Source organism: Heteronotia binoei, chromosome 1 (assembly GCF_032191835.1).
Source record: "Heteronotia binoei isolate CCM8104 ecotype False Entrance Well chromosome 1, APGP_CSIRO_Hbin_v1, whole genome shotgun sequence".
Classification (NCBI taxonomy): domain Eukaryota; kingdom Metazoa; phylum Chordata; class Lepidosauria; order Squamata; family Gekkonidae; genus Heteronotia; species Heteronotia binoei.
The window spans coordinates 204,918,651-204,942,732 of NC_083223.1; the positions used below are offsets into that span (position 1 = coordinate 204,918,651).

General features: G+C 43.8%; 1 protein-coding gene across 3 annotated transcripts in view; it reads right to left on the reverse strand.

Annotated features, from left to right (window-relative positions):
* The window catches only part of KCNK2 (potassium two pore domain channel subfamily K member 2), a 268,253-nt gene that overhangs the window by 183,378 nt on the left and 60,793 nt on the right, over positions 1-24,082 (reverse strand). For 2 of the 3 annotated variants that reach the window (XM_060246797.1, XM_060246807.1), the window contains exon 2: positions 6,245-6,555. In XM_060246797.1, coding sequence (XP_060102780.1) covers positions 6,245-6,555 — 311 coding nt within the window. Of the gene's footprint in view, positions 1-6,244; positions 6,556-9,307; positions 9,457-24,082 lie in introns of those variants that run through there. The other variant, XM_060246815.1, reaches the window with a different exon arrangement.

Consider the following 24,082-nt stretch of genomic DNA (forward strand, 5'->3'; position numbering starts at 1 on the left):
TCTGCGAAACTGCATCGGCTTGCCACCCGGCGTAGGCTTGTTAAGAATGCCATGGCAGTTTCGCCTGCCTTCTGTGCCCTTTGTCAGAAGTCCCAGTGCCGGGTGAGCTTGGTTGGCTGGGGCTGGAAATACTTCTCCAGAGTGCTGATGATGTCGTCCACCGGCGTCGCTGAGAGCTTCCTGGGTTGGAGAAGAGCCCTGGCTAAGTCCACGGTCTCCGTGCCACACGTACTGATAAGCAGAGCTCTCTGCATGGTAGTCTCTGTAATCTTCCGGAAGGTCAGGTATGACTGGAAGCCTTCGACCCACGAGTCCCACAGCTCGGGGTGATCGATGCTAAAGGGCTGTAGGAGGTTGGCTGGAGCCTCCATTCTTGGCAGCACATCTGGGCGGCTTGCGAGCTGGGGTGTGCGCAGAGCGGAGGTGCGGACCCAGATGGCTTGGATTTAGCCGCCTTTCCGTGTTCCTGGTTCTGTTGCTGGTTCTTACTGGCATCCCATCCTCGTCGCCCGTGTAATGTACTGGGGTCGGTGCAGTAAGAGACCAGCGTCGGAGAGTGATTTCAGCAAGCTTTACTTCAGGAACACACACACAACACACTGAGCTCTGTTCAAACTTCCCACTCCTTTATACAATTCTTGCCTCCTTCTGATTGGTCCTTAAATATCTACATGGATTGGCTATTTACAGGGCCCTAAGGGCCTATCAGGGTACAGTATGAGCCTAGATGTTGATTGGCTACTTATGTTTCAATCCTTCCCCTGATTGGGCACGCTTAGGCCTTCTCTGGAACCCTGGTGTGGAGTTCAAGCTCTGGCTTGTTCGGCTTCCCTCCAAAAGTAACAGTTCTCCCATTTGAGCCTAGGACACAACAACCCTGCACTCCAAAAATTTCCCATTTATACTCATTCTCTGTTTCCTATTAATTAGTTTTTGATCCACAAGAGGACTTGTCTTTTTAGCCCATGACTCTCGAGCTTACTAAGGAGCCTTTGATGAGGAACTAACAGGTTAGTGAGACAAGATCTTCCCTTACAGAGCCCATGCTGAGTCTTCCTCAATAACTTTTGTTCATCATTGTGCCTACTTATTATCTCTTTGATAATGGTTTCCACCCATTTTGTGTCTCAGGGAAAGAAACACAACCACATTCATATCTTAGTCTACATATATTGGATATAAATATACAATGGCACTATGTGAATTGAACAGCGTTTAAGCTTCCAACCCCAATAACTCAGTGAAGCATTTGAGTGAGGGTCTGTTAGTAAAGCGGGATAGGCTACTCTGCTTATGTCTTCATGCAAAAGAGAAATTACCTGAGGTGTGAAATGGTCATGGCTCTCTAGAGAGTCTAACAGAGACAACGAGGGTGGCAAAAGTAATGTCCTGACCTTCTTGTAATCCTGAACCTGAGAGAGAGGGTGAGGGTGAGAGGCATGCTGTGTGAGTGGAAAAGGGTGTCACAATAACATTTTGGCAAAATACTGAGATTTGACAGTTTTTCACTAAATATTCATAGAATCATAGAGTTCAAAGAGACCTCCAGGGTCATCTAGAGCAGGGGTGTCAAACTCATTTGTTATGGGGGCTGGATCTGACATAAATGAGACCTTGTTGGGCTGGGCCATGTTGGGCCAGGCCATGTATGTACCTATTTAAGATTAGGTAGCAGAGATACAAACTTTTTAAAGGACACAGACAAATACGATTAAAGTTCTTAAAAAAAAAAAAACCCTTAAAATAATACACTCTTAAAGCATTAGCACTTGTTGGTCTTAAAGATGCTTTCTTTGTATTTTTCAACATGGGATCCAGGGAACTGGACAAAGAAAGCTCTGGCTCTTTCCCTCCCTCTCCAGGGAGCCAGGAGGCAGAGCAGCCTCAACCAATGGAGAAAAATAGAGGTTTTGCTCTGTAGCTCCTGTGCAACTGAGCAAGCCTTGCAAAGCAAGCTGTGATGCAGAAGGAAGCAAGAGAGAGGCAGAAGAAAACAGATGACAGCCAGTTGTTTGGGGGCCACATAGGAACCCTCCGGGGGCCTGATTCAACCCCCAGGCCACATGTTTGACACCCCTGATCTAGACTAAACCCTTGCATGATGCAGGAAACTCACAAATACCTCCCCCCTAACTTCATACCTCCCCTCTAAGTTCTGCCTAAGCCCACAGAATCAACATTTCTATTAGATGGCCATCTAGCCTCTGTTTAAAATCCCCCAAAGAAGAAGATCCCACCACCTCCTGAGGAAACCTGTTCAGCTGAGGAACTGCTCCTACAGTCAGGAAGTTTTTCCTAATGCTGGGCCAGAAACTTCTCTGATTTAATTTCAACCATTGGTTCTGGTCCAGCCTTCTGGGGCAACAGAAAACAATTCTGCACAATCCTCTATATGACAGCCCTTCAAGTACTTGAAGATGGTGATCATATCACCTTTCAGCCTCCTCCTCTCCAGGCTAAACATACCCAGCTCCTTCAGCCAGGACTTGGTTCAGACCCCTCACCACCTTTGTTGTCCTCGTCTGGGTACGTTCCAGCTTGCTTATATCCTTCTTCAATTGTGCTGCCCAAAACCGAACACAATACTCTAGGTGAGGTCTAACCAAAGCAGAGTAAAGCAATACCATCACTTTGCATGACCTAGACACTATATTTCTTTTGATACAGCCCAAAATCACATTTGCCTTTTTAGCTACCACATCACACTGCTGACATGTTCAGTGTATGGTCCACTAAGACCCCTAGATCCTTTTCACACATACTTCTGTCAAGACAAGTCTCCCTGTCCTATAATGTATGCATTTGTTTTTTCCTACCTAAATGCAGAACTTTACATTTATCCCTGTTAAAATTAACTTTGTTTTAGCCCAGTTTTCCAACTTGTCAAGAGCATCCTGTCTCTGTATTCGACTGTATATTGCTATCCCTCTCATTTTAGTATCATCAGCAAAGCATTCCCTCTAGTCCTTCATCTAAATTATTTATAAAGGTATTAAACAAAACAGGTCCCAGGACAGATCCTTGAGGCAATTCACTTGTCACTCTTCTCCAAGAGGATGAGGAACCATTAACAAGCACTCTTTGGGTGTGATCTGTCAAACAGTTACAGATCCACCTAACAGTAACTGTTTATTTAAAACTTTTATTAGCTACCTTTCTACCTTGTGGCGCTCAAGTTGGCTTACAATAGAAATAAAACAGTAGTTATAAAACACATACGGATGACATATGGATGGGTGTTTTTCACTGCTCCAATTCATACAATAGCTAGCTGAGGTGCTAATTCCAGATGGCTGAGCTTCACATTGCAGTGGGGGTGGGGGGGTATGCATGACAGGACCAATCACAGAGACAACCTGGATCATTTGCTTAGTTTCCAGATCTTCATCACACCAGCAACCCCTGGGAATTAATCATATGGCTCAGGTACCACACATGACTAGACCTTGCATATGTCATGCAATATGGAAATTATTTCCCAGTGGCTGTCATGTATACTAATTATGAACTGGGCCACTGAATTCTTTGGTTTCTATGCTGCCCCATTTGAGGAATCTGCATATATCACTGCAAACCTCTTGTTCTGAGTTGGGATTGTCTTTCACATAGTTACTTTTCAAGAAAAGCAACCCTCAGCATGCTCAATAAAAGAAGAATAAATCTGAAAAGAACAAACCTAAGTTTACAAGAAACAAAACTAATGAAAAGTAGATGAAATGCAGTAAAATAAATTCAAATTACAATAAATGGAAAACCACTGCAGAAATATATTGATTTTATAAATTGGAACTTCTACAAAGTCTGCAGAGAATACAATCATTAAGGAAGGGGAAATATCTGGTAGGGGCAAAATGAAAGTAAAAAAAATGGGAAGGGGCAATATTTGGACAAAACTGAAACATAAAGAAATACAGCCCAGTTTGCAATTAAATTTTGTGAAAACAACTATCTGCTAGGAAAAATGATTTTAATATTCTGCCTAGGAAATATGACACTGCTATACCTGGAAAGTCACATTCTCTCAATATCAGCTATAACACAAGCACAATATTCACCTACACAGCAGTGTAAGAATGAACAAAATAGGGATTATAAATTGTTATAGAAATGATTACAAAAATAGTTACATTTGCTTCCATTGATGAACAGCATTTTGAGAGGTGCAATAGAAGTACATAGTTTATAGAAAAGAACTATATCCTCAAATTCACTTAAGAACTATGGTAGTTGCAAATAAAGGTAATGGAGCTACTCCTGAGTCAGTGAATTACAGAGTACAAATTCAGCCTATAGTTAGAATTAATGAATGGCACCTGAGCAAGTTCTGTCCTTGACTCAATGCTATTAAGGCTGGTTTGAATTAGAATCCTATTATTTATTACATTTTTATACCACTCTTCATCCAAATAGCTCAAGGTGGCATATTTGGCTCCTCCCTCCTCCATTTTATTTTCACAATTATGACAATGTGATCCAAAACAGCTATACATTGTAAAGCCCTTCAAAATTAATGCTTCAAAAGGCGTAATTCTGGAGTTGGACTGTATTGTGACTGGCCCAAAGTCACCCAGGGGCTTCATAGCAGTTGGCACAATGAGGATTAAACCTAGATCTTCTGGATCTAAGTCCACCTGCAACCAATACACCACACTGACTTCTTCCCCATTCAGGAATTCAGAAAACAAACATGGATAAATTTACAATATAGATATTGTACAGGTATATCCTTATAGAGATTACTTCAAAAAGGTCTGGACATGAACCAGACTAATGCAGATGCTTTTTGCAATAAAAACTTAAACTTAACTTTAGTCTGGAAGAAAGTAATAGGCAACTATTGTCTGAAAACAGAACACTAGTAAATACACTGCTGTAATTTTCTTCACACATACTCTATCATTAGAGCTATCTAATACTCTACAACTGTATAATGTTTACCTTCCTATCTTTCAAAGAATTCAATTTTCAAGTACTGTTTATGTTTTCAATCACACAGAAGAACAATCCACACTGGAGCAAAACTGTTATTACAACTGAATGATGAATGAGCAACTGAACACCACTCCTAAAATATATTTTCTTCAACAATTAAATAACTACACAAGATGACAGGCTGGCTGAAATGGAAGGTGAACTTTGAACTACTAGAAAACCAAAAGTTCCTTTCAGCACTAACTGTTATAGAACTGCACGAAATATTCATGACAGCTTTGGAGGATTTTTAACACTTCCCAAGGAGAAATTGTCTGCCCAACAGGATGGCTAATTGGTGAAAACATCTCATGTATGTGGACTAAAACCATTTCCATGGGGTTTTTTTTACATATAAATTGGTCACAGGATAAAATTAACCCTTTTCTCATTATTATTTAGCATGAAAAACCATTTGTATTAATACTGAAAGAATCAGCTTTATTACTTTGCATGAAAGGCCATTTGTATTAACATTGAAAGAACCAGCATTTGGATATCAGCAGTTTCATTCAACACTATATGGATTGCAACTGCATCTGAAGCAGTTATTTAGTGGATTAGTGGATATAGCACAGATTTGCATTCTTTACTTTCAAGATCAGGCTTTTTATGCAACAGCTGACTATTCTCCCTATTTCAAAAGCACAAGTACAACAAAATATATTCTTCAATAACTGTTATCAATAAATAAGTATTCTCACAGTCCTTCCCTTTAGGGATTTTTTTGAACCTATGACCAAAGGATCCAGACAGCTTTATTCTGGTACAGCTTCTCTTTTTTTCTAGTGCTGAGAACAGTAATCATGCTATAAATAGCATTGATAATAAATATTAAGTTTAGGCAAGAGTGAGATGCTATACATACTGCCCACTGTTTGTACTGAACATGCTGTGGAAACCTGTTTAAACTTGGTTATCTTCCATAGAGGGCAGTAAAGAAAACTCTTGTTGCTTTTTCTATCTCTTCTATCAGGCTATATAGCAACTCATCTAATGTAAGTGGAGAACATTGAACTGCTTCCATTTATGAACAACAGTTTGAGATGCACAACAGAAGTATTCAATGAACAGATTGGCTTTAATGTTGACTTAGTGTAAAAAAAGAGTCAGCAATTATTTTTGCACATCAGAGCCAAATTACCAGCACCAATAATTTATTTCAAATACCAGTGCACTGTGTCAAGATGCTGAGATCACAGCATCCATGAAACTCATAAATAACGTTCTGTTTAAAGACATGGCAAGAGCGTACTTCTTTACAGGTCATTACCTCAATGAGTTCATCAAGTTCTGTTGTATTCACACAGGAATGCTGAGATACAAACGTCTGCTTCTGGATCACAATTGTGGTTCTCTGGTTAGTTTCATGTGGCTGCTCCAGGGCTTTGAATACAGTAGCTCCAATAATTAAATACAAAACCACCACCAGAAAAATGGTTGAGACCGTCTTCCATTTCATAACATTAATGGTTGTATCACTCTCTTCCCGTGAAGCAAGCACAGTGGGTTTGGTAGAAAATGACAGCCTGGGTTTGGAGTTCTGAGTGGCAGATTTGGGATCCAGTAAGTCAGGTGCCGCCACTAATAAAAGAAAAAGAGAGAATGCTAATTTTTACAAAGCTTGTCAGAGATTTATTCAGGGCTTCTTCTTCTTGCTAGAGGGCTGGAGAGAAGCTATTAATACAAGTGACAATTTATCTTCAGAGATTCTTGCATTGCAAATTAACTCCACTTGTTCACCCTCACAAGAGTTTTGAATGAGAAGTTCTAGTAACCTGTCTTACTCAATACTCATGTCTTTAGATAACCTTACTGTAATATTTGCAGTCCTGAAAATCTGCAAAAACATTATATAGAAAAACCATTGGATGTAACACTAATGACATAACAATCACTGATATCGTTATCACCAATAATGAATAAATATGCTTTCTGATATTACATATTCCATTAAGTTCTCATAAATTTTACTCATCCCGATTTGTGATAAATATTAGTAATGAGACACCCCAAGCTATATTTTAAATTCAGCACCAAACATATAGTACACCCCTGTCCATGTGTTAGGTTCAGAGGAATACATTATTAGAGTATCAAAGCTTCCAGATTCATCCTATATATGACTTTTCATCAAAAATATCTGTGAGTTACACTGGATAGTAAGCATTTGTGATGGAAACCCCTTTTTAGAAATGTATACTGGTACTTGGCTGGAGACTGGCTAGAAAATATTTTCAGCTGCTAAGTACTAGGGCAATTTTTCAGATAACCAGGTAGTCAGGATTTTCCCAGTTCTATAGGACAAAAAAAGGAGGGACTTTCCGCCTCATTTGTTGCTACACACAAAAGCCACTGATGTTGTCCTTCATTATTGTAAACTAGACAAAATCTATTACATGTGACACTTGTATAGTTTTTTCTATGAAATAGATAATATAGTGAGCATATTAAATGTACTGATTTTTTTTTAAAAAAAATGTTAATTTATCATCAACCACAGGAAAATCCCAACCCATATCTCTTTCTCCCTCTCTTTTCTACCCTCACAAGTCTGAAAGGTGGATATGACCTAAAAGGAGTGAGAGAGCAAGTCGTGTGTGTCATACAGCTTGTTCTTCAGGAGCTAGACTATAGCATTACAGCACGTCCATGCCTAGAAAGAGACATAAGGGTTGGAGACAGGCTTTGAAGAAGGCAATCATCCATGGCAAATTTAATTAACATAGTGGACATGAACTCCAGACAAATGTAGCAAACAGGCATAGATGAGAAACCACCTTCCTCATGACTCATGCATTGTCATCTAGCTGCTGTTTCTCATCTCCTAGAAAGCTAGAAGTTCAGGAAAAACCCTCATGCATTGAATACCAGTCTCAGAACTTTCATTCTAAACAAAAACCTCACTATGCCTAAAGTAGATATGATAGGACTACTCCCATTCATTTCAGGGAGGGTATTCTAGAGTGAGTGGCTGAAGATTTCAATTGACTGAGGAGCTGCTTACAGAGCTGAATGGATTTCCCCATTAACAGGTGATGATTTCCCTGTGATGATATCAGAAAGGGAAACCTATAAGCCAGTTAAACTTAGGCACTGACTGAATTACTATAAATTGCCTTCAGTGGGCAGGCAATCAAGCTGAGTAATTTGTGACCAGCAGCAAAATCAAGAGTGGACCAACCACCATTCTATTATTGCTTAATGCTGTCACTATCACTTGTATTGTTTTTTGTCTTTGGCAAATTGCCACCCTGCTCCTTCTCTCCTCCCCCCCACCCCAAAATGGTGGCAACTGAGATTTCTTCCACTCCTGCTACTTACCAGGACATTTTGCTCTTTTCTAGGAGCACCCCCCTCCCCTGCTCTGATGCAATGCATGCCCATCTTCCAAAGGAAATCCTGGCACCCTTGGGGAAATGCAGTCCCCAAGTTCCCTTGATCCACTCCCCTTTAGAAAGCAATATGCAGCTAAGCTAACAAAGGGGGAAGAGGTGGCAGGAGAAAGCGGTCTTCTTCACAAAGATGGCATAAATGCATCGCTGCCCTAAGCATCAGCCTTCCCCATCCACCTTTTTAGCCCTTCTGAAAACCATCCACCTTACCAAGATTAGTCCCCTCTTCCCTCCCCAGTGAGATCTTCACCCTGGCAGAGACAACCCCACCTTTTGATGTTTTAGAGTCATCACAAGAAATACAGAAACCCCCTGCCTCTCTCGATTCCCCATTTTTATATATATATATATATATATATATATATATATATATATATATATATATATATATATATATATATATATATATATATATATATATATATATATATATATATATATATATATATATATATATATATATTAAAAAAGGAAGCAACCCGTTTCCCCCCTCCCTCCCCACGCAGTTGAAATCGTTTGCAAAGAAGAACTTTTGTGTACCCAGCAGGGATGGGAAACGTCTAGGTCTCCCGTGCCTTATTCCCCCCCCCCCCTTCCCCTTCATGTATCCTCAGCAAAGCTCCACACAACCCTTAAACAAAGATGAAGTGTAAAGAAGCGCCTATGAGACAAGGTGTTGCATGCAGCACACAGAGCCCGTGCAATAAGGATGGCTGGGCTGGCGGGGGGGGGGAGGGGAGGGGGGTGCGAGGAAGGCAGAGAAAGGTATCAGGATGGTGGGGAAGGGGCGAAAATGGGCTCCCCTCCTAAAGGCTGGGGTGGGGTTGGTGGAGCTTCCTCTGCACTAACGCGAGGATGCACTGGCAAAAGCAAAGGAGCATGCAGCAGATCCAGGCAGCCTTTCCAAGGCAGCGAGACGCGCCATTGTAACGAGTACTCACTTCTTATTTACAGACCCGGTGCCCTCTCCTCGCTTCACGGGCAGGCATTTTTTCAGGGCTCGGGGAGGCAGAGTTTGGAGAGCAAGGTGCGGGGGGGGGGAGAATGGGGTGGGGATGGGAGGAGGAGAGGGGAGGGGAGGGGGAGAAAGACACGAAAGAAGAGAAGGAAGCAGCGCGTGGGTCTGTCTGAGAAGGCACCACCGAGAGAAGGCAAGAGAGCGCGCGCGCACGCACACACACACACACAGGCACACACACCACCCAGGCACCAACAAATAAATCGGGGCGGGGGGGGGGCTTGGCTGCTTAGCCCGGATCCCACAGGCGCCCCCTCGCTGGGGGTGTGAGCCGTATGTCCGCGCGCGCGAGTGTGTGTGCGTAGCGCCTGGTGCCTCCCTCTGGCGGGTGTTGTCTGGGTGCCCGGGCTAAGCGGCTGGTTGTCCAGTCAAGGTGTGTCTGTGTGTGGAACTCCCTTCGCTCTCTCCCCTCCCGTCCTCCCCCGCACCTCCTCCCTCGCCAGGCAGCGCTCAGCGCGGTTGGCTCGCTCGCTTGGGGATGTGTGCCACTCGCCCTCGCAAAGAGAACAGGGTCTGGCACACGCTGCGGCCACCGAGCGGGCAGTCCTTCCTCGCGTGGCGTGTGTGGCTGAAGGGAGGCTGGAAGCGTTCACTTTGTCCAACGGGCTCCTTCTGCCCCTGCTGCCGGAGGGCTCTGTCTGGCACAGGTAAAAAGCAGTTGCTGAAGGGTGCTCCGCTCTGGCCATTTTCCTGGCAGGGCGGGTCCTGGGAGAGGAACGCTGTTGTCCACCTGTGTGTCCCCCTTATGCTGCTCCTCTCTTTAACCACCTCAGTACTTTGCCCACCTTTTCCACACAGCCACAAAGCAAAGTACCGAGAGCTGTATGCTATGGGGTGGGCAACTTTAAAAAAAATCAGTCTCAGAGTTGGAAGATAACACCAACGGCATTTAGTCAAATGCAGGAACTACAACTATAATAACCCCAAGTAGGTATCCAACTGATTCCTTGAAACCTCCAAAGAATCCAACTCCTCACAAGGAAGACTGCTCCAGGGTCAAACACACCTTGCAAACCAGTCAAGAAGTTCTCCTTCAAATTTAGATGAATTCCTTTGCTCTAATTTATATCCATTTGTCCTGTCATCCAACATGACTGAAAACATATCCACCCTATCCCTCACATAGCACCCCTCTAGGTATTGGAAGGTGGTTATCATAGCATCTCACAAGCATCTCTTGTCCAATATAGAGATTCCTGACCCCCTTTGACCTCTCCTCATAGGACATACAAATCCCTCACCAGCTTCACTGCCCTACACTGGACTTCTTCCTGCTTGTTGGGATTCTTTCCAAACTGTGGTACTCAAACTGAACACAATAGTCTTGGTGAGGCCTAGCCAAGGCAGTGTAGAGTGTCACAGTACCTTGTATAGTTAAGCAGGAGTCTCTGGAAAAGTGGGCTCTAAACCATGAAAATTTATGCTGGAATAAAAGTCTCTAAAGTGCCATGAGACTTGCTTATTTTTGCCACAACAGAGTAACACATCTAATCCTCTGAAAATATTCCTTTGATGTAAAAGAATTGTTGGAGGCAAATTGATTGGGATGGAAGGTGAAAGTGAGGGAAAGGGAAGAATTCTTCTACTAAATGACAGGAACGCATAAATACACATCACATACTCCATCACCACTGAATGTCTGAATTCCTTTGCCTTGACTGCAAAATGATCCCTTCTTTTTTCACTGAACTTGTGGATGAAGCTAAGGGTCACCACAAGAAAAGCAACCATAGTGATCCATCATAAGTAGGAAGTATAGTTTTATTAAGTTTCTTAAACCTACACTTTTAACCTGCCACTCCCTTCATCCAAGAGTTGAGCAATGCAATCAGAATAATCTGATGCCTCTTTTGTGGGATCATAACTCTTCAGATGCATCTTCACTCTAATTGTAGTTTCTGTGGGGAAAAACAAGTGCATTTGGAATGGAATGGCTCACTACGTGACCTTGAGCCAATCACTGGCTCTCAGGGTTGTTTTAAAGAAGAGCCGTGGCTCAATGGTAGAGCATCTGCTTGACATGCATAAACGTCCAGGTTCAATCCCAGCATCTCCAATTTAAAAGACTGGGTAGTGGGTGAAGTGAAAGACCTTAGCCTGAGACCCTGTGGAGTTGCTGCCAGTCCAAGTAGCTGGACTGACCTAGATGGGCCAATGGTCTGATTCAGTATAAAGAAGGTTCATTTGTGAGAATAAAATGGGAGAGCATAAATGCATGTTTACCTGCTCCTCATAATAAGAATTCCTTACACTTTGAAAAGTAGTATGTCAGGAAGGGCCCTAAATTTAAAGCATTCCTCCTTTTACATCCTAGTTTCTAATTGTAAGACACTATATGACTCTGAACAGGTGCATATTGTCAATAATACATTAAAATGCAAGTGTTAGCTTCAAATTTCCTTCACCTGAAATGTGAAGAAATGCCAGTGAGAATTGTGCGGAATGATAGTTATTGACTGATTGCAGAACTTGCCTCTAAAAAGGATAATTGAGGTTCATTTAGTCTGCTCAGTGGTCTTACCATTTCAAGTGCAACAGTGTCCCAGAGACAGTTTGTGTAAGATGCTGCTATCACTCAGGAATATGTTGAGGGTTGTCTTGAGTAAAGCACCTATAATATTCAGAACAAACAAAGAAAGGAACCCAAGGCATAAACAGTCCTTCACAGAAGTTTGCCTAGCCAACTTGTCCAAAGCCATCAGCAAAGCCTGTTCTGGAGCTGTTTCAGACTTTGGTGCACTGGAATATTAAACATGAAACAGACTTAAAACATGAAACATTTCTTACCTTGATGCCTGCTGTATTTGCAGACTTTGAGCGCAAGGAACCTGGATAAGCTGTAAGTGCATCACAAATGACTGAAGGACATATTCTTAACCAGTGTTCATGCAGTCATGGTTTATCTGTGAGATAGTTTTAATTCCACTAAGCAACACTTTCAAGCTACTTGATTTGCCCTTTTTAGAAATCTGACCTTATACTAAACTTGCTCTAGAGGATGCACAAGAGACCTCATCATGTACCATTTAGTCAGTTTCCTGATGTTTCTATTGAGTTCAATGGGATTAATTCTTAAGAGACTTCTTAAGCACATTACATTTTCCAACAAGACTGACTCTGGGATGGAGAAAATATGTATAAATATGTGCATCTAGGCTTCCACCTTCCAGTATACTAACCTAGAATTTTCCTATTTGCGCCACTGCTCTGGAGTAAGTTGTTTTAGGAGAGTAGCCATAATTTGGATGTAGGCTTTGGCTTCTGTACTACTCACTGTTGAAAGAATCTGCACAACTCCACAATTTGTAGTGGAGCCTCTAGACAGAAAGGGCATCACTATATATTTATATGACCTTATTCCCTTCCGTTAGAGCCTGGAAAATTTCATACATAAAACACCATTCTTCTCTTTTTTTTCCCTTTCCCCTCTGAAAAGTTTGTTACCAATGGCCCTGTATAAATACTGCCTGTTCCTCCCAAGGGAGAAAAATATCATTTTCTTACAGCTTCTTTTTACAGTTATATAGAAAAAGCAGCATGTAACATTCTTTGATCCAGGAGTCAATGGTAAGACATATTAACACGTATTAACTATCACAGCCTCACTGTTTTCACAAGGGTACATAAGCAATAAAGATGTTTTTTTCTTTCTGAGAAAGACCAGCTAAGTTGTCCCGTGCATTCAAGGAAACACATATAAAGGTTAGGCTTAAGAGCCCATTTGGTTAAGGAAATGTTTTTGGAAAGCAAGAAATATTATTCAAGAGAGCAGTACCACAAACATTAGATACATGCAGCATCTGTCAATATTCAAAATTGTTTTTATGTCATGTACAGCAGCAACAATATTAATCCTAGATAAAAGGTGTTTTTGCTATTTACATATTAATATAGAAGAAGAAGAAGAAGAAGAAGAAGAAGAAGAAGAAGATGATGATGATGATGATGATGATGATGATGATATTGGATTTATACCCCACCCTTTACTCTGAATGGCTTCTGAGAGTGGCCTACAATCTCCTTTACCTTCCTCCCCCACAACAAACACCTTGTGAGCTAGGTGGTGGCTGAGAGAGCTCTCCCAGTAGCTGCCCTTTCAAGGACAGCTCTGTGAGAGCTATGGCTAACCCAAGGCCATTTCAGCAGCTGCAATTGGAGTGGGGAATTAAACCCAGTTCTCCCAGATAAGACTCCTCACATTTAACCTCTACAGCAAGCTGGCTTTCAGAAGTAACCCTTAAGTTTCTACAACACATTATACAGTACAGTCTTGTTTCCAGTCATTTTCAACATAACCATAATGTTAGAAATGTTTATCAGGCATGAAAAATGGTGGTTTGCTTGTCTATGGTGAGTCATGGCTTTGTATGCCAGATAATATAATTTCACAGTCATTTATCCTCTCTTTGCTACCAAAAAAAAAGTTTTAGCAGTAATATTGGCTTCAAAGCTGCCAGTTGTCTCTAACTGATTTTTTTTTAATTAGTTTGGCTAAAAAGGTAGGTGATAGTGGGAAATTTTCACCTTCAGTTAACTAGTAGATGAGAAAGACCCTGTATTACCTAGAGTTTCAATGCAGTAGAGTGGAGAAGGGAGGTGGACATGGGTTTTATGTTCCACATTGTTCTTTTAGCAGCTTGTTATGACCTTAGAGTTCAAATAGTAAGCCATAGGTAGTTGTTATGTAGTAACACTCACTGATAAAACACTGATTGTGTTGACTTATCTGACATTGTTGATAACATAACAAAATGGCAAGATTTGCTTAAATGTTTGTAATCCACATGGGGTCTTTGAGACAAAGGCTGACTATACATTAAGTAAATAGTAAATAAATAAACAAAAGTCATGTTTTAAAATATTTAAATAGCTCAGTAGTTATTCTGTGTCCTATTTATAATAGATTGATTAAATTTATATCCCATTCTGCCACAGGATTCTCAGGTTGTCCTATGATACAAAAATAGAAAATAAATATTAAAACAATAAGATTAAACAATAAGAATATTAATAATGAAAGTACCAAGTAAATCAGCAGAAAAAGCAGCAACAACCACAAACTTAAAAACCTAGCAGAAACTTAAAGCAATAACAACAATAATTATACCTGTCAAGCATGCATATTTCTGTGTGCCATAATAGACCTTAAGACAAAGAGCAGGACACTTCCCCCACCCCTTTCTTCTTTAACATCTGGCCCAAAGATGTTTAAGTTAACCTTGCTGTGAACGGTGTGAGGCGCCTCTCCCCCAGATTCACACAGCCAGGTCTTATCTGCTCTCAGAGAAAGTGTGAGAAAGGGAGATGCTTGTAACCGCTTGCATTCCTAAGTAGTAGAAGAGATAATAAGTAGTAACCTTTGAACCCGTGACTCAAATTGCATCTTTATGTTACTCTTTTGTAAGCCAAAATGCCCTCAAAACAAGGTTGGGGAATAGTCAGGTGGGCACCTGGCTCACTCAGGATCTTTTACCTTTGTATACAAGATTAACCGTCCAGAAAAGTAATGCGTAAGAATATTGGGACTCTAATTAAGTAAAATCAATTAAAATTTATTAAGAAAAATATAGGCTTCCATACAAGACAAAATACTCATCAAAACACACATTCAGTTCTAGGAAACATAGATAGATAGGGGAACACATGGGTAGACAAACAGGGTGATATTTACCTATCGTAGTCTTCAGGGAAGGCTCCAATGGCAACAAGCGAGGAAGTGGGAGAAGGGACCCGAAACTGATCAGGAATCAGGGATTGATCTATGCAGCGGAAGTTGGGATACTGATAGAAGCACACCTGTGGGTAGCTAGTCCACAGATTATAAGGACTCTCTTGAGTCCTTAAGGGATGGGAGGTACGAGGGAGGAGAAAGGTGGTCAAGCTGGTGCATGACCTCACTAAAAGGGGAGGTTTCACAGTGACCATAAGGGCTGGACTACTGCGACAACCAATGGAAAGTGCATTGGTGACACCTAATTGGGTGCTTGCTCTTGACCAATGGACTTGCCTGGATCCTGGATACCTGAGAGAACCTTCAGATTGAAACTGACCAGGGGGCGGCTCCAAAGTGACAGCTGGAAAGAAGAATAGAAGTGACTACTGTGTGGGGAACACTCAAGATTAGGGAACTTATCTGAAAGGGTTACAATAGAGAGTCAAATTGTGGCCTAGGTAACACCCAGTATATACAAAGAAACTTGGCTCTGGCTGAAGATGGTCTTCCTCTTCTTCTGTCTTCTTCTGGCCACCAGTCTTTGTCTAGAGTTCCGTTAAACAAAGAAAGTGGCAGCTGGACTATTCGCCACTCCTGGGATGCGGTCAGACGGAACATTAACCGCGATTCACCCATGCCCCCAATGCGGAGTTAAAGTGGACGTTCAGACATCCACATCTGTCAACCGATGTGGAGTCGTGATCATCCCAGCTTGCGCCGCATGTATAGCGGGATAATTTGACTGTTGAAAAAGTCCGGTCCTTTTTCGAAGACCCGCAACAAGGTCAGGTTTTTAGAGTGTGGATGTTCGGTGCGGGATACAGGCACGACAGAACACTACCCTTGCCCTAGTGCTCACTGTTGTAGTTTGCGTATTCTTCCACTCAATGAACCAAAAAGCATATTCCTCAACTTAATATAACATTAAATGCCAAGGCATTAAAAAAAGGAAATGTAACCTTTTCCCAGATGTAAAGAATATAAGAAATGAGTTTCTCTCTTGTTTTAAATCGACTGCACAACAAGTAGTCCCCCACCAAAACTTGATTTGAAATCCACTGGCTGGTTGACGGAACTACTTGTTTTCCCGCCTATCGCTCGAAGCACTTTTGTCCGGCTTGCACAGAACATTTTGAACACGCTGCACAATATGGCTGGAGTTCGGGGCTTATCATGGAGGAGAGAGGAGGTATTGGACTTGCTCGCACTCTGGGGGGAAAGCAGGGTGCAAAGAGTGCTCAAGCAATCCCACAGAAATATCGACATCTACGAGGAGATTGTGAAGGGGATGGTGGCAAGGGGCCACAAGAGGACGGCGTTAGAGTGCCGCACCAAGACCAAGGCACTTCGTTCGGAGTATCGAAAAGTCATTGCGGCTAATGCGAAATCGGGATCCAACAAGAAAAGCTGCCCGTACTTCGAGGAGCTTGACGCCATTCTACACGAAGAGGCGGACATTCGCCTGAACCGTGTGACGCAGAGCACTAGACGCCAGAGCTCTTGTTCTGGGTTGGAGGGGGGGCAGGGAGGTGAGCCTCCAGACTCCATTCTTCTGTTCTCCCAGGAGAAAAGCGCTACGAGAGAGACGCAGGGCGAGGCTGCAAGAAAACATGTCATGTCAGGTAAAAATCATGACTATCTCGTCTACCTGTAAGTGTCCCCATGATGTTTGGGGAGGGGGGTTCTCAAAACAGGATTGGTGGCCGTGAGATTGGAATGGAAAGCCTTGTTTTCCCAAGGCTTCGGTGCTCTGAGACATGGGGAGTGGGCCTCACATTTTTTGGTCGAGGGGGGGCATTCAGCGGGGCGACCAACTCCCCCTCTCTCCTTTCCTCTCGGCCTACTGCCCCCCACCCATGATCACATGCTGATTTATTTCTTTTTCTACAGATTCCTCCGGTTTTCCAGCAATGGATGATGTGGAGGCAGAGATCCTGGATAGTGACGCCACGCAGGTGGACTTCCCAGAGAATTCGGGTGAGTTTAACCTGGTATGATTACTTCTCAGCTACTCCGTTTCTAGGTGTCCTAGTTGTCGAGCTATGTCATGCGCTATGCTATAATGTGTGTTTTGACCAGTGCTTGACTATTGGGATTCTGCTCTCCATGCTCCTCATCCAACATGTGCAGTGCATGATTAACTCTAAGTGATAATTTCCTCACATCACTCCTCCAAGACTTGGACTAAGGGAGACTTAATTCTCTCTACAGAACACACAATCACACTGGACCTGGTTCGGGTGGATGTGAATGGGAGTGTTGGCACGGGTGAGGGGCTTGTTGAACGTGAGTTAGCGAGGGTTGCCCTTGCTAAAAGCTTGGTTAAATTTTTACAGAAAATAGATTGCTCTCTTCCCCTGGGGCCCTCGGCCAGGAAGGGGGGGGGGTTAGGTGGGAGCACTGTGAGATGGGGAATCATCACAGTATTTAACCATGCCCTTTGAGAGGGCCAGACATTTTACCGTTGCTCCCTTGTCTTTCCCCTAGCTGCTGTCATTTCCACAACACCACCAACCATGCCTATGAGGGAGAAATCTGCTTTGAGTGACAGGAACCCTGACAGTAAGTTTGCAAGTGGAGGAGGTGATCTGACCCTCGAATAAAATGGCTAATCTTGACTCTTATCTGGGAGAACAGGATATCTCTGATGGGATAATCCTGGCCCTTGCTGGCAAAGTTTTTTAAGACTTGCCTAAAAAGTTTCCTTCACCACTGTCCATGTTATAGACTCTCTCACACTCAGCCTTCAGCAACCATGCTGCATGTCTTTATTCCCTTCAAAATCTCCATAGCTGGCTACTGAGTTTGGAATGGAGGGAGTTTTGGAGGATTTCTCTTGCCCAAAAGGTGACCACGGGCTAACCAATGATAAGTCCAATTCTCTTCATAATTTCAGGCTGTTACTCATGCTGCACAATCATTCCATCAGCCTTTATTTATGTCTTTCCCCTATAACTTCCTTCTCATCCCGTGCCCTAGCTCAGTTTCAGTAGTTCTCACAATTTTGGGGGGCAATGTAAGAACCTGCTTTGTGGAGTTCTACGTTTACACCGCAGGTTTAACAGGTTACTCAACTTTTATTCAACTTCAACATTTTATTCAACTTCAGATATTCCACCAGGAGCACTAATGTCGGAGCTGACCCCTAGGTCATGCGAGGCTGTTTTGAGGGCTAGGAGGAAGAAGGTATCGGCGCTTCAGGAGGTGGGAGAGCACCTCGCACAGCAGGCCGCACGTGACAACGAGTCCATGATTGCGTCCTCACGACAGGAGCATCTGGAGGTTCTGGAGGAAATGCGGGCCTCTCGGCAGCAGCAGGGAGCCTCTAGGGAAACCATGGAAGGCTTTATGAACGCTGCAGTCACCACCATGGGGGACATCTTGAAGACCTTGGTTCCTTTGGTCCAGTTGATAACAGCATGTCAACTGGACTTCAATGGAAATGATGCCACCTTGAACAGGGTGGGTGATAGTGATTTGAGAAGGGCCTCTGTGGGTGATGCTGCCCAAGAGCCAGTGTCCCCTAAGGACTCCAGCATTAGTGGCAACAGTCAACGCTCCAGGCATGCCCCTAAAAGAAAAACCCCCTACACGCCACCAAGCTGAAATGTCATGCTGATGGCGCAGTGGAGGTTGGCTATCAAAAGTACATTGGCTATATAGAGCAATCACGACTAAGTTATTGACAAAACGATCTTAAGATTCCTCTAATGTCATGCCATGGCAATGCGATTGAGAGAGGCTACCCAGGAAAAGCCATACTCCCTGGTTGGTGTTGTTTCCCCACAGTCCATGCAGGGTTTGGCCTAAATTGAAATCTTCGATTGTGCTGGTTTTCTTAAAATAAAGGCTCCTGAACCTGCCATTTCATAGTAGGTTTTTATTTAAACATCTACATTGAAGCTGTGGTTGTGAGTGGGCATGGCACGGACCCTCACTAAGTCGCAGAGATTGAGAACTCCACCCTATATGAAAAGGCCAGGCCAAAGCATAACAAAAACCATACAGGGAACTGTATATCAAATTCAGGGAGTGCCTCAAGGACCAACACTGTCTGCCTATGCACTCCTCTTAGACTGAGGACAACTAGACCAGATACCGGACTTTCCAGATACCGCAATGTGAGGAAATGCTCCTTACAGAACATTTTCTCTTTCTCTTTTCTTAAAACACCGTGCACACACGCACACTCACTGTACATGCATCCACACACGTAGAAGACCGCACAGCTGGGCAGTTAACGGATCAGCTCTGGGCAGCACATAAATCAAGTCCTTAAAACCTGGACAAGGTTCAGTTTTAAGGCACTCATTTAAGTCCCGAGGGCCCGCTAGGAAAAGCGCCATGCACCCTCACCACAGCAAAACTTCTGTTTAACCACATTTGGACTCGCTGGGGGATCCCTCAAGTCATGGACTCATATTTAGGCTTGCATTTCATTGGGGAGGTAACCAAAGAACTTTGCAAAGCCTTAGGGGTAGAGCGGCGCTTCCATATTGCGAGACATCCATAAGTGTCCGGAGCAATTGAACGGACTAACCTGACCATTACAGAGGCACTGCCTAAACTAGTCCAGTCAACAGGCAGGGATTGGGATAACGGTCTGTATCCCAAGGAACTCATGCTGTGCAAAGTAATTAAGTCTAGCTACAGAGACAATGACAGCAGACTCCTCGTTTGCAGTTACAACATTGGTGTTTGTGACGAGGAATGGGTCAGACCCCCAAATGTGATTTCATTATGTGTAGGAACCAGAATAACAACTCAGCAGTTGTATTGCTTCTCTCATGAAGACACACTAAGACTTTTGGTAGCAATGAACTGTGCGTATGTCCCAAAAGGCCCACGCGGACTGCCGACATCTCCAAAGAACCCCAAACGTCAGTCCAGCCTTTAAAGGGTTTACAGAGGATATGGGGCCATACTGTGACATAGCCATTGTGTCGATCGCGGTACAGAAGGAAGGGGATCCCTTTAAAATTATGATATCAGTTGGCTCTAGAGAAGAAAAAGAGGTAGCTCTCTCCATAAGTTCGGCCACAGGAGAGATATTCCGATACAATATAACCACATGGGAGGACCAGAATTGGATAGTTACTAAGACACAACTAGAGAAACAAGGTCCTCCAGACTGGTTTTTAAAAATAGACAACCTGTGCCATGAGAAGCAGGTGGCAGCCACGAAATATGCTAAATTGGGAGCTTTTACTGCAAACCTTCACTTCAAGCCCAATCCATAAATGTAGCCATGGCTATGGGAATAATTAGACAGGCAGTGGAAGGACATGTTTCTGTAGAGATTAAGCAAGTACTCACGCCCAAAATTTCAAACTTGGAACTGGAACTAGAAGCATGGTGGACACCAGTAAAATACCTCTTTCATGGCTGAGACCCAGGAATTAAGACTTCTCCTTTTATTAATTTATGCAAACAGTTTCTTTTATATGCATCCCATCATCCCACCAGGACTACAAATGGGACCTAACGAAGTCCTGCACTCTCTATACTCAGAGAAATGGGCTAGAAGTGACAACGGAGAATGGGAAGCAGTGAACCTGCAAGCATGGGAATACTCTTCCCTGACACAGGAGAAAGTATAATAATTACATCTTCTCCCTAAAGCTTTCATTGAAGGTCAATTTTTGGTCTGTGTTTTCTCTAGCTTTTAGTTTTTCTGTCTTTTACTGTAATAAGGCAGGGCTAAAGAGCCCTAGAGTTATGGGTCCGAACCAGAGAGTATGTCAGCAAGAAGGAGACAAACTCCAAATGCCCAGGCAGTTTAGAAGTGATGGATCACAGAGACAACACACAACGGACATTTCCATCTGATGAAGGATTTGGATCAGACCCTTTGAGACCCTGGTAATGCAGCCCTAAATGCATAACTGCATAAGGGACCAGTCTGGTCATAGCCTAAATTCCACAGTGTTCCTCTGCTGACCCTGTCCTATCGACTGACTGTAAGGTCATAAGAAGGACAAAGTCAGGTGGGTTCCTTTCCAAGTATTTCCCTACCTTGCCTAAAGGTTTTGGGAAGCTCCTCCTCCTTACTCCCACCCCAAGCAGAGTTTATTTGGCGGGGGGGGAGACCATTGCTTCGCCGCTCCAAATCAGCTGCAGGCTTGAGGCATTTGCATGATCCCGCTCTGCACATGCTCCAACCTGAAGCCAGGGTGCAAGGAAAGATGGGAAATGGAGTCCGTCTCCCATTCACCAATTTTGCAAGTTCAAGGTTAGCCTTATTGGACTGAGCAGTATGGAGAAACTTTTAGTTTTTCTTTTTTTACAGTAATAAGGAAGGGATGAAGAGCCCTAGAGTTATGGGTCCGAACCAGAGAGTATGTCAGCAAGAAGGAGACAAACTACAAAGGCCCAGGCAGTTTAGAAGGCGTTGGATCATGGAGCCAACACACAACAAACAATCATTTCTGGGCGCTCCAAATCGGCACCTGGAAAGACGCTGTTCTGACCCATTGAGCCAACAAGAGTCTGAGGGAGTTGACTAAGGAAACGCTTCTGACCTTTTAAGCCCCTGGTAATGCAGCCCTTCTCTGCATAACTGCAGAAGGGACCAGAGCGGCCATAAGATCCAGCCAGAACAGCGAAAATAGGCAGTCTTTTTCTGTTGACCCGACTACGGTGACTAGCCATATGGTCATCAGGAGACCAGAGCTATGTGGGTTCCTTATAGCTATGGATTTCACTTATGGTTAAAAGAAGTCCCCGTTCTTTTCCATCTTTTTTTCCCACCCCCGAAACGTGTCTTAATTTAAATGAAATTACTAGCAGTCTTGCTTCCAGATGGCCGTGGGCTTGAGGCATTTGCATGATCCCACTCTGCACATGCTCCAACCTGAAGCCAGGGCACAAGGAAAGATGGGGAATGGAGTCCACTCCCATTCACCAATTGTTGCAAGTTCAAGGTCTATATTTTACTGAGTGAAAGGAGGGCTTAAGAGCCCCAGGATGTTGTGACAGGAGAACAGGCCTTTCCAGACTCCAGATACCCTAGCAGTAAGAATTGCTGCATTTAGACTCCAATAGCATCTTTGGAGCACCAGTGTCTAGCAAGCAATTCATTACTGCAGGGTCCAGAGTTGACACGTTGGCAGAAACTGTCTTGGCCCTTTGAGGCGCCCAGTAATCTGGCAGTCAACCCAACTTCTTCCCTAGTGATCCATGATCCTGAGGTATTAGAGGAATCTGGAGAGGGAAAGAAGTTGCAGCCAAAAGTGCCAACTCAGGGAACCTGGCAGTGAGTTTGTTCTGACCCAAAGAGCCATCTGGGAGTGCAGCCCTTGCTCACATAACTGCAGAAGGGACCCAGAATGGATATAGGGCACCGAACCAGGAAGCTTGGCGCAGTGACTTTCCGCAACCAGCCCTTGTCTACCAACTAGCTTTCAGGTCCGAGCGAGGGTCCTGTACTGACAGCATTCCCCGCGCGGCATGTTTTCATAAGGCCATAGACCCTAAGTGTAGACCTCCTTCTTGAAGCAATGAATGTGTGTATGTTTCTTTTTGATAGGACTGTCATTTGCCCCTCGTTCCCAGCCCGCCTCGGTTTTGGCTCATTTGCATGACCATACTCAGCACATGCTCCAACCCAACGCATAGGAACGGGTGAAGCCAGGAAAGAGAGTTCTTTTTTCTTGTTTTTTTTTTTTTTGATATATTTTTCACCAAAAAGGTTGGGCCGACCAGCAGTCCTGAGGATTAAAAGAGGGCAGGCAGTGACACTTGCCCCCCGGAGCACGGGCGCCCCTTCTAAAAGTTCCGCCCCTCCAGGGTCTCAAAGGGTCAGAACAGAGTCTCCCCAGATACCAAACTGCAAGGGCACCCGGAGTCTGACTGGCATGCGAGCCCCTGAATGGGGAAGATTGACTTGGCTCACCCTCTCTGAGCAAAGTCAAACTACGCAAGGTTCTAATAAGTTGCAGTGACTACCAATTAACACGTCTTGTCTAATGGGAAGAGGAAAAATCTGCATAGGTCCTCCTCCTCAGACCCTAGCGCACAACCCCTTCCATAGTTTCCTCGTAAATCACCTCACCCACCAGTGGGAGGCAGCACCGATTAGGAATCATGATGTGTCAGGTTGAGGGGTGCCATCTCCAGGGCAGGAAACATACTCAAAATGTCACCTTCAGACACTCATGGTTGTGCCTATATAGTTGTGAGTCTATTTTTCAACAAGAGATGTGTGCCAGCCCTAAAAAGGGCCAGCTTTGAGGTAGTTGGGTTGTCCGAACCGAGGAGTGTGAGTCTTATCTGTTGTCACCTTTGCAGTGCATATTTCTTGAGGTGTGTTAATGTGATGTCATCACAGAGTCACCGAGAACAGAAGCAAGGAGGGAGAGCCCCTGCTCTTGCAAACTGGGTTCGGAGCAGTTCGCCCCAAGCTTCAGCAACCCCTCTCGAAGGGCCCATGAACCTTTACCCCCATAGGCGGTTAGGTCTATGTGTCACAAGTTACCCCCAAAAGGGAAAGAGCCCCTACCTAAACAGCAGCAGTCCAGCATGACTAGAGGTCCAAAACAAGTGACCCGTCTAGATTTATGATCCTGGTTATGAATATTTTATGAAATATATGTACCAGCATGCCTTGCATGAATTCATTAGCATTACCCAGCCCACGTTCCAGATATATCTAGTAGACGCTGGTAACGTCTGCATGTGGACAGGAAGTATGCAACACGAGACTACCTGCCCCCCCCCCTTCCAGCAATAAAAGTCTGGTTGAGGGACGGACCCTATGTTGAGTGACAGGATGGGTTGAGAAGTGGAATATTCTATCTTTCACCATGTAAAGGGGGAATCCCCCCCTCCCCGACAGGGAGGGATTCCAAATAGGCCCTAGGATCCAGCTTTATGGCCGGCCTTCCAGAGCCACAAAGGCTCTAGTTTAAAAAGGAGAAATTGGCGCACTGAGCTAACTTCCCCGAACCCAGTGCAAGGGGAGAGGCTACCCAGGAATAGCCATAC